This window comes from Ciona intestinalis, unplaced genomic scaffold (assembly GCF_000224145.3).
Source record: "Ciona intestinalis unplaced genomic scaffold, KH HT000119.2, whole genome shotgun sequence".
Taxonomy (NCBI): Eukaryota; Metazoa; Chordata; class Ascidiacea; order Phlebobranchia; family Cionidae; genus Ciona; species Ciona intestinalis.
In genome coordinates, this window is record NW_004190441.2 from 44,846 (window position 1) to 55,028 (window position 10,183).

At 37.9% G+C, this 10,183-nt stretch overlaps 5 protein-coding genes across 9 annotated transcripts in view; 2 read left to right on the forward strand and 3 right to left on the reverse strand.

The window, feature by feature from the left end:
* LOC100187319 (large neutral amino acids transporter small subunit 1) overlaps positions 1 to 10,183 on the reverse strand; it is a 20,469-nt gene that overhangs the window by 4,674 nt on the left and 5,612 nt on the right. The gene's annotated exons all lie outside the window — the stretch shown is intronic.
* LOC100179435 (glucose-fructose oxidoreductase domain-containing protein 1) lies at positions 1,210 to 3,218 on the forward strand. Its single transcript, XM_002124631.3, has 2 exons — positions 1,210 to 2,451; positions 2,708 to 3,218. Exons 1-2 carry the CDS (start codon positions 1,333 to 1,335, stop codon positions 2,777 to 2,779), a joined length of 1,191 nt encoding a protein of 396 aa, XP_002124667.1. The 5' UTR covers positions 1,210 to 1,332; the 3' UTR covers positions 2,780 to 3,218.
* Positions 3,201 to 5,415, reverse strand: tcfl1 (TCFL1 protein). The gene is given in 6 exon segments (NM_001078364.1): positions 3,201 to 3,590; positions 3,736 to 3,868; positions 4,208 to 4,280; positions 4,456 to 4,574; positions 4,691 to 4,979; positions 5,291 to 5,415. Coding segments are annotated over 6 exon segments (1,002 nt in total). The 5' UTR covers positions 5,405 to 5,415; the 3' UTR covers positions 3,201 to 3,316.
* On the reverse strand, positions 5,424 to 7,662 carry zhx1-like (transcription factor protein). The gene is given in 1 exon segment (NM_001078384.2): positions 5,424 to 7,662. A coding segment is annotated over 1 exon segment (1,989 nt). The 5' UTR covers positions 7,570 to 7,662; the 3' UTR covers positions 5,424 to 5,580.
* Positions 8,294 to 9,750, forward strand: LOC113475139 (phosphoethanolamine N-methyltransferase-like). Of its 2 annotated transcripts, XM_026838830.1 has the most exons (5): positions 8,358 to 8,832; positions 8,933 to 9,088; positions 9,152 to 9,288; positions 9,379 to 9,518; positions 9,660 to 9,750. In XM_026838830.1, the coding sequence occupies exons 1-5, from the start codon at positions 8,675 to 8,677 to the stop codon at positions 9,720 to 9,722; spliced, it is 654 nt and encodes a 217-aa protein (XP_026694631.1). In that variant the 5' UTR covers positions 8,358 to 8,674; the 3' UTR covers positions 9,723 to 9,750. The 2 variants fall into 2 exon arrangements, with proteins under 2 accessions (XP_026694630.1, XP_026694631.1); XM_026838829.1 differs by having other exon boundaries at positions 8,294 to 8,832; positions 9,379 to 9,741.

Consider the following 10,183-nt stretch of genomic DNA (forward strand, 5'->3'; position numbering starts at 1 on the left):
GGACAAACCGTAAAGATCTTCAACAACGACTTGATGAAGCTGAAAACATCGCACTCAAGGGAGGCAAGAAACAAGTGCAAAAACTTGAGACCAGAGTAAGTTTAACTGCATCGTTATATACGCGGTATACTCGTGAACCAATATAGTTCATAACGTTCGCTTGGTTCAGATTCGTGAACTTGAGAACGAACTTGACTCGGAGCAGCGTCGCAACGGTGACTCAGTGAAGAGCCAACGAAAAGTAGAACGACGATTGAAGGAAGTGACGTACCAGGGTGAAGAAGACAAGAAGAACTTAACACGCATCCAGGATCTTGTTGATAAACTCCAGATCAAAGTGAAAACATACAAGCGACAAGCCGAGGAAGCGGTAAATTGAAGACATTAGACATGCGATTCTATTTAATGTCTTAATTCATGTTTGTTCGTTATAGGAGGAACAAGCCAACACAAACTTGAGCAAATACCGCAAACTCCAGCACGAATTGGACGATGCAGAAGAGCGAGCAGAGATGGCAGAATCGCAACTTAACAAGATGAGATCCAAGGCACGTGATACAAAGGGGGAGAAATAGGTAAACATTGAAATAATAAACAGTCACGCATTCAGCTTCAACCGCAACATTAACCACATCACTAAATTCTCAGACTTCTTTGTTAAAGTGCATTAATAATCTACTCGCTGCTTTTATAAAAATCAACCCTGGATATTTTAAATCCCGTAATATACCAAGTTTTATGTTACAGATATTTCGCCCCTCAACGAACGAAACACAATCACCGAATCTATATTTATATCAATGTGATATAAGTATGTTGTTTTGTAATTGAGGCAAATAAAATCAAAAACAAAAAACTCCCAGCTCATGCTTTAACATTAACGTAATAGTTTAGAACAACTATTCTAACATGACTTTTAACAAAGTTATAACAAACCATATCATAATATCTAGCAATGCGTAAGACTTACCTCATAAAACACGAGAATGTAAATCGCAGCCAATCACCAAACCAAAGAACTCGCGGTTGAAGTTTCTAAAACAAGAGTGAACAGTAACAGTTGATATAAACAAAGAATACGGTAGAGTATTCTTTGATATAAATAAGTTGTACGGTTTTGCCATCACTAGAAAGTATCAAAAATGGCCGCTATTAACTGCGGCTCTGTATACTATATGCTAAAATTACTTTGGTGAAAAGTCAGCAGCGATATTGCTGAGTTACAGAAAAATATTCAACTTTTATTTTGATATTTTAGATTTAATTTATAATATTACAGCAAGCATACTGAAAACTTATTTGGTTCAAAAAAACGTCAATCTACATGTCACAATGACGCACGCATTACCCGGCGTTGGGGTTTTTGGGACCGGTATCACAGCAAAGCTAATGATACATTTGCTCAAGACATCGGGATTCAGGATTGAAGCGCTTTGGGGAAGAACAGAAGATGAAGCAAAAGAGTTGGCGAGTTTGTTGGATATTCCCTTCTCAACTTGCAGTATTGATGACGTTTTACTCAACCAGAATGTTGATTTGGTTTGTATAAACTGCCCGCCATTTCTACATTCACAAATCGCAGTAAAAACATTGGGTATCGGTAAGAATGTATTATGTGAAAGACCCGCTGGTTTAGACCAAGATGACACAACGCGGATGTTGAAAGCAGCGTTATATTATCCATCACTTATGTCCCTTATGACGTATCATCTCCGTTTCCTTCCAACATTCATGGAGATGAAACAACAGGTTGGTGATGGCAATATAGGTGAGTTGTTGGTGGTTGAGGTTCGTGTGCATTCAGGTGTGTCACTCAACATCAACTATAACTGGTCACATGACAGCAAGATGGGTGGGGGGGTGCTTACAAACCTCGGCGGACATTTTGTTGACATCGTGAACTTTGTTTCGGGCCAGAGAGCCGTAAAAGTTCACGGATTCGTCACAACTTTTCAGAAACAAACAGCGAAGGTTTCTGGGTTTCGTGAAGTTACAAGCGATGACTTTTGTACCTTCCAGATGAAGATGGATCAGGGTGCGTGTTGTACTTGCGTGCTTAACAACAATATCCCCGGAAAATTCTCGTACGAAGTTCTTTTCATTGGAACTTCTGCATGTTTAATAGTAAAAGATGGCGTCCTACTTCGGCAAAGTCGGGTGAGCGGAAATTCAGCTGCTGTGCAAGAAATAATAACAAAGGATTGCCAAGACACCCCTGAAGGACTAGAAACAATATTCCCAAGTGAAGTACTGGCACAGATCCCCGTACCTCTGTGCCAAGGAACATCAGAATTTATTAATTCGCTTAAAAGTTCCTTTCAAGTCCAAAACGACCGAAGGAATTGGAACAAAACCATCCTCGATCGAGCAGCAACGTTCGAGGACGCACTTTACGTACAAACTGTTCTTGAATCAATCAGGAGATCTTCGCAAACCAGTGATTGGGAAAAGGTGAGAAGTTGCTTTGAATTATCAATTTATAGGTTTGTTATCCTCGCATGGCAAATAATTTAGTTCTTGGACTTTCAGGAAAACTTTTCTAAAGTAAATCACCCAATGCTTTTTCAGCTTCCTTTGTTAGAATGTTCCAGATTTAATAAAAAAGTATATTCACACATTGTTTGTGGGAAATTAATTGCAAAGCACTTAGTTTAAATATATTAGGTTAAACATGCAAACAAAGCACCAACAAAACCTTGTTTTCCAGGTCGCCCACATTGAACAGAAACCAATGAACAAAGATACTTTGCTGCAATCAATCAACTCAGTTTCCTCTTAACTTGTAGCAATTATTTGTTTTACTTTTATTTCTTGCTGAACCTATTTATCCAGCGTTTCTTTTATAGAAGTCCCAACAACCAACTCCACTGTATATTGTTACCTTGATTCGCAGTCAAACTTTCAAACAATAATTATTTTAACTTCAATTTGTTTTAGTTGGTGCAGTAGTTTTAATTCCCATATTTTACACTATGTACGTTTGATGGTTTAACGAAGCTTGAACAAAACCTTAAAAGTAAAGTTAAGCTTTCATGTTTGTTTTTACCCATTTTTAATCTTCTAATAATCATGTGCTGATATATTTATAATAAGTTGTTGCGATTATAATTAAGCCATATATTCATTACACAGTAGTTAGAAATAACAAATTATTTCATGTCAACTTTTGACCTAACAATGCATTTTCGTCACTGTCAAAATAAATTCAACCAAATTTATTTCCACCATAAGTTGTCACTGCGTGCCCGTTAATTTTCCCAAAACATCCCGTGTCTAAGCTAGCTGTTTACTGCTTTGATAATATTCAACAACAACTTTACTTGACCACTCCCTTTGTGCGTAACTCTTGCATGGTTGATGAGTAAGCTTCGCGTATTTGTTTGAAGGCAACTGCGTCATAATACGGTATTTTAGTGAGGGGGTCTTTGTACCGCGCCACTTTCTTAGTCACAGGACACAGAAGTTTTTGCACCGGTCGTCGTTTCTTCCATCGGAAATGTTCATCAAATGTTGCGTCGTGTGAAAATATGATAAACGAACGCGAGGCTTTGCATTGATTGTTGAATTCATTGGGTTGCGGGGAATCAACACTGCCGTGCAAATATTGGGTTTACATCGATACTTATGCTAATAAACTTTCTACACAAAGTGTCGCCCATAAACATATCATATTTCATCTCATTACTGCATATTGTTTATCATGGTAGTGGTTTACCCGTGTTATAACCAACCCACCTTTCCACATCGACTTCCGGCTTTGAATGCAGAACCGGCATTCCAGTTGAATACACGTTAATGGTAGGAACATTAAACGTTCGTTTTTTCACCATAGTTTTCTTCCGACTTGCTTCCAATCGTTGGTAATTTTCTATTGGAATCAATTTTGTAGAAAGGCCTATGCACCTAGTCGAGCACGACGCATTTGTGTTACTCAGACCCGCGTATTATAGTTGCCCACACCAAGTAATATTAACTGGTGTATTGAACACGTAAGGCCCAACATACAATATTGACAACCAATAATCTTCTCATAAATCAAGTTAGTCCAGCTGTTTTGCAACATCAGCAAAAGTTTGTCAGCGTTTAATTGATTGCATTTAATAAACAACGGGCCATAACCGTGACTCGACGTCACACGTTTACATTAACTTTTTCCCCCCTGCACCTCTACTAACTAGATAATTGAGATAAACAAGTTTCCGCTTACCGAGAGACTTTAGATTCCGTCTTTCTGTCTTTTCAGCTTCCGCCAATAATTCTTCTTGGGTTAATCTACGTATCTATTAAAAGTGTGGGTGATTATTTTAATGTTTGGCAATTTAGGCAACCCATTAGTGACCACTGGGTTGGAACTATTAGGTTATGATGTGAGCACCCAACTACTAAGCCAGGAGACATACCAAACCAACAACATACAAAATACGATACAACTAATCATGCCTATTATAAGCCTACCCCAATCATTTGCTTTCTTGGGTTTTCTTTTTTCTTTTTATCCGATATTTCTCTCTCCTTTTGTCGAATACTGGTCAGTAATGAATTAGCCGCAGTGGCTCTTCTTGATGATTTTCTCACTTTTATTGCAATAGAAGTTTAATCAGTGTCTGTTATAAATACTAAGTTTTTATAAACACAAATCCATAAACATGAAAGTTTGAACATATACAACAAATATGTCATGCCAGCTTACTTGGGGCATCCAAATCTTTATCCAAAACTCCACCAAGTTTAGTTTCAACCGTTTTTTTATCGTCTGAAACTTTCGCCATCTTTATATCGGTTTGTTCCGATGTTTCCTTCTTCTTCTTCACAGCGGGTTCCTTGTAAGCTTTGGTCATCACTCCCCCCTTCTTCTTCTTGCGTGGTTTATCTTCACCCTCGTCGCTTACAACATCATCATGCTCCGATCGATCAAAGTCAGAATCCACTTCGTCCGCTGAATCTTCCGCACCGGAGCTAAAGTCGTTGTCCTCCTCTTCCTGCATCAATATTTTGTTGGTGGTGGAAAAGTTGGGCAATGATATAATATATGAGAAGGTGAATGTAGCTTATTTATTGTCAAAATGGGATGTAATGTTGGTTTTGTTGCCACATCAATGCATGCGCAGCTTATGTTAAAGAAAACAGAATACAATAAGCTCGCCCTTAGGGGTTCAAGGCCCAATGGTGTCACCACTCTGGTGTTTCCTTGGACACTTAACCACCAACCTTTATGATGTCATCGCATGGCAGATGAATCCTAAGCCTATATTTTCGCAGAAACATTACTTTCCAAACTTTAACAACTAACCTCATTAAACCCTCCATATGTTGTTTTATAAAACTCATCTTCATCCAATTCACCTTCCAGCACTTTCGACATCCTGTTCCCTGCATTATGACGAGATTCCCTTGAAGCAGCCATTGTAAATACACACTATATATCTAACAAGGGTGTACAGGGTTGGAAATAAATAAAATTTTACACCCCAAAACTTTTCAAAACGAGGATATAAATGATTCCAACACAATTAATGTTGAGCGAAGAAGTTACATAAATATATTGAAACAATTCAAGCATTAAGAAATGGCAACAACTTTTTAAGTTTCACTTAATCTTAATGTTTCAACCAAGCAACTGACCCATTCCTTATGAACCTCTCTGCTTTTGTTGCGACCTGCAAGATAATGTCTGCGACCATTGTAAATATCAATGATATCTTGATTCATATTTCGTTTACGCATTTGTCGTCGTATATTACGACGCATGCTACGAAAGTAAGCTTGAATCTTTTCCACGACTAACCCAGTGACATCACTCAAACGCTCCTGTTCAGATTCCCTTAAATACGGACAAATCTTAAAACTTTCAAATAATTCAGATTTTTGTTCTGGTGTTTTCTGTTGACACCACCTTCGTTTTACTTCAGTCGGATTCTGGATGATGAACTTTCCACTTGAAGGCTCAGGGTTGTTTGGATTGTTGCTCAAATGTTTAAACTTGTAGTACGACATGATTGCACATGGGGGTAAACCTGTACTTAGTTCAAGTTTCTTTAATTCATGATTTGTTGGTCGTTTGGATAAATTCTTTTCACTAATGTTTAAAACTTCTTGCTGTTGTGGTGTTACCCTGTGGTTGATGTTACACCAACATTCCACGGTGATAAAGGAAGCTACATTGGGTATCAGTGTGGGTGCAACACCCATTGCTATGTTCAGACTTGACTTAGTGTTTTGCTGAATATTTGTTGCGGAATTACAAGCAGCGTTTTGGTTCATCTGCATCATGAGCATCTGTTGTGCCACCTCCCACGCCTTAACGACTTCATCCGGACTCCAACTGATCCCGTGTTTCATACGAGCGCTGGCAAACCAACATTTGATCTGGTGCGACGTCAAGTCCGTGATATCCGACAAGACGGTGATTTCCTCCGATGGCGGGTACGGGAACTTGAAGAAACTGTTGAATAGCACTCCCCATATCTCGGGTCGATTCTCCACAATCTGAAGAACCTCCAATGACGGCATTGTAACACCAGGACTTTGTAACATATTTGCAAAGGAAGGGGGGATGAAGTTGTGACCTGTTTGCTTGGATGAAGCATTAGTGTTGGTTGGAGGGAAAGGATTCCGAGTCGAACTGGAACAAGATTCAACCGAAACAATTTTAATTTCCATTTCGCCTGTTGTGTCTTGATCTGTGTTTGTGTAAGAATTATTATCGGATATTTCTGTTGCATTGGATGCGTGGGTGGCTGTAATCTGCGGGTTCAAACTCACAGCTTCTTCAACTACATTGTTATTGTTTGATTGTCGAAGGTTTTTAACGATTGTTTCAAGTTTGGAAATCGAACTTTTGTTTGATTTCTCTTTTGTTTTGTTTGGTTTGCAGCGTTCTGCTGTTGGAATAATTTGTATCTTACTTAACTTTCCCAAACTCACAACATCCATATCTGCTTGTGGAATAAATTCCTTTGTTTGGGTGGTTTGTGCATTACCACTTATATTTGGACTAGTTTGTGCTGTGATTACAAGACCACCATCAGGACCTTGGATGTTTAATATATTGTCGTCACCCGATGTAACATTGGTTGGACAACCAGCTGTGTGGTTCGTGGTTGAAACATCAACTAACTTGGCTGTGGATGCCGAGCCAAGTGTTTGTACGCTTGTTGTGTTATCATCAACTAATGTCATGTCTATGGAACCAGGAGACTTTAAACTTGGTGAAATGTTCGCTACCACGGGAGGTTCCAACGTCAGATCGCACAAACTTACTTCGCTTCTTCCACCTGAAGCATCGCACAAACATGTATTAAATGATTCCTCCCCACCTTCAATACAGGTTGTTGATTCAGTTATGTCTTCACCATCTTTATCTTTTCCTTCCCGGGCAACTGCATCCACATAATGCATGTCTTTGATATGAACGATGTACTTTTCCATGGTGTTCGTTAAGTAATTACAAAGTTTACATTCAAAAGGAATTGCATCCCCCCCAGTATACGACCTCCCAAGTGACTTCCAAAACACTCCTCTTCTCTTGGTGAGAAATCCCTTCCTTTTCTTCTTCATCATAATGGGCATTGTTATAAGTTCCGACCTCACAACAGTTGATAAAATATTTCAATTAAACAAAGACAGCATGAATTCAACACAAAACTTTAACGTTTGCTGTGATACTTAAGACACTTCATGTGTTGAAATTTAAAAAATATATTATATCGATAATAACTTTTATTTGTCTTTTCAATTATAGCATTAAACTAAAAAAAAAAAGCATATAGCGACAAAACAACAGTCGTTAAAACTCCTTTACAGTAAAACATATTTATTTAATACAATGAACATTTTATGAATCAGAACTACAATGCAGTCTATATTTAAAGTGTGAAACATTAAAAGAGGAAATTTAATGATAAATTTAAACAAAATAATATGTCCCTTCTTTACCGTTGTTGGCGTTTAGATATTCCTATTAATGTAGTCCAAACAGATATTTAAATACTTTTTTTCAGTAAAGTATACCCATACAACATACAGCACAAGCGACCTGTGGCTATATTAAGTCTGCAACAAAATCATCTTATCCGTATAGCGTTTAAATGCCACACAAACAATCAGCTTCTTATTCTACAATATTCGTATATGCCTAACACAAATATTTAAAACATTTCCGCGGGAACAAACACCCCTGATCCCCGTCAAACAAACAAATACACCCGAAGTAAAATTACTGTTTAAGGGGATTCACCTCAAAATAACACAAGCTGGAATGGTTGCGATTTTTGGGCACGTAGTCGCCACGTATATTGCACTGGATTCCGTATATAAACCACCATGTATAACATATATATGTATATTTAAACCAGAGTCCGTATATAAACTTATTAAAAAAAACAAAGTCAGTATATAAAGGGTTAACTGTGGTACGCTGATGCTTGTAAGTCAGGAAGTGGCGTATCATTAAAGCATTCGAATCATTAGCGATATATATCCTGTTTCACTAAAACTACATCAGCGTATTTTCATCGATACCAAAGTGCTTATGGTTGAAACGGACGCTTTAATTGGATTCGAATGCAAGAGATGTTTTTGTTTAACTAGCGATAACTTGCCCATATATTTATATGGTTTATTTATTTAGAAAATAAGCGATCAAACAACTCAATATTATCAAGTTATTTATATTATGGAGGAATTCTGGGCAACACACGCTGTTGGCGCCACCGCCTGTGAGATGATGCTGGATTCAAATGAAAACGTCAGTGAACCTGAGGTAAAAGAAATCTTGCAAGTTTTGCCAAACTACGAAGATAAAGAAGTTTTAGAGCTTGGGGCTGGCATAGGGTGCGTTTATGGTTGGAACACCTGTGTTATAACGACTGCCGTTACTCTGCCATGCGAGGATAAACAAGTTACATACGTTCATTCACAACTTTTACTGCAGGCGATTTACATCTCATTTGTGCGACAAAGCCAAGAATGTTGTCGCTGTCGATTTCATGCAGAAGTTTCTCGATCGAAACAGGGAGGATAATTGTCACAGGAACAACCTGCAGTTGAAATGTGACAATGTCATGAACCTTGAGTTCTCTGACCTCAGGTGAATTGCTTTGTGAAAGTTATACGTCAAACACCATTATACATATATCCCTTGTAACCGCAGCTTTGACCTGGTGTTTTCCAATTGGTTGTTCATGTATTTGTACGACGACGACGCTAAAACTCTTTTATCCCGTATTTTGAAATGGTTACGTCCGGGAGGGAAAATGTTTTTTAGGGAATCTTGTTTCACCAAAGTTGGTACGTTGTTACAGCAATGTGCGTGTAATATTTAATAAATTAATCTGCAGAACAAATGAACGCCATCCTTTCACTTAATTTAAAACACAGGAAACAAGAAATTGGAATACAATCCATCGGTTTACCGATCCACATCTGACTACAACGATATGATTACTTCAACAACGATCAAGGAGGGTTCATGCGGTTTCAATGTACTCACATACAAACCACTTCAAACCTACATTAAAGTAAATCTATTTAGTTTAAATATTAAGTTAAGTAACGTTTTTAACATGTTTGAACACTCTTCCATGCCCTTCTGTGGGGTAGGGTTGTATGATTCTGTGATGTCCCATCTCACCCCACCCCTTATATTTCTACATTCACAGTATAAAGGAAACGAACATCAGATGTATTGGGTCATGGAACGTGGGCCAAAACTAGAAGAGTAAAGAAAGTTGTAGTTTGTGGGGCAACGCATGTATTGCAGTTATAATAGTGTATTAGCTTCATAACTGTTGGAATTTAATTATAGACGATGTTAAAAGTAAACATATATTTCCACGGTATATATTGTGTTGTGTGTATTGCTACTGTAGAGTTTTCGCCGCAAAATAAAATATAACCGAAACAACATATATGAACCGATGTAGAGAGAAATGTAACATAACGGCTTCCGTACTTAGTGGACTTAGCGGACTTAGCGGACATGCACTATTTAAAGGGACCCGAGAAATATAACATAACGGCTTCTCAGTTTTTTAAGACAACGCTCAAGTAAGAAGCACTAGTGACGTTACTGGTTCAAATTAATTAATATTTTAAATGCAAGAGATGGAATTGTGTAACTAGAAACGATGAATTGGTTTATTCAGTTAAAAATTATTAAACAACTCAACTTTCTCAACTCAGC

Coding starts and splice junctions, on each gene's coding strand:
- LOC100179435 (XM_002124631.3), top strand. CDS start 1,333: ATGACGCACGCATTACCCGGCGTTGGGGTTTTTGGGACCGGTATCACA. Junction 2,452..2,707: donor AAACCAGTGATTGGGAAAAG/GTGAGAAGTTGC, acceptor CTTGTTTTCCAG/GTCGCCCACATTGAACAGAA.
- LOC113475139 (XM_026838829.1), top strand. CDS start 8,675: ATGGAGGAATTCTGGGCAACACACGCTGTTGGCGCCACCGCCTGTGAG. Junction 8,833..8,932: donor GAGCTTGGGGCTGGCATAGG/GTGCGTTTATGG, acceptor CTTTTACTGCAG/GCGATTTACATCTCATTTGT. Junction 9,289..9,378: donor ATCTTGTTTCACCAAAGTTG/GTACGTTGTTAC, acceptor TTTAAAACACAG/GAAACAAGAAATTGGAATAC.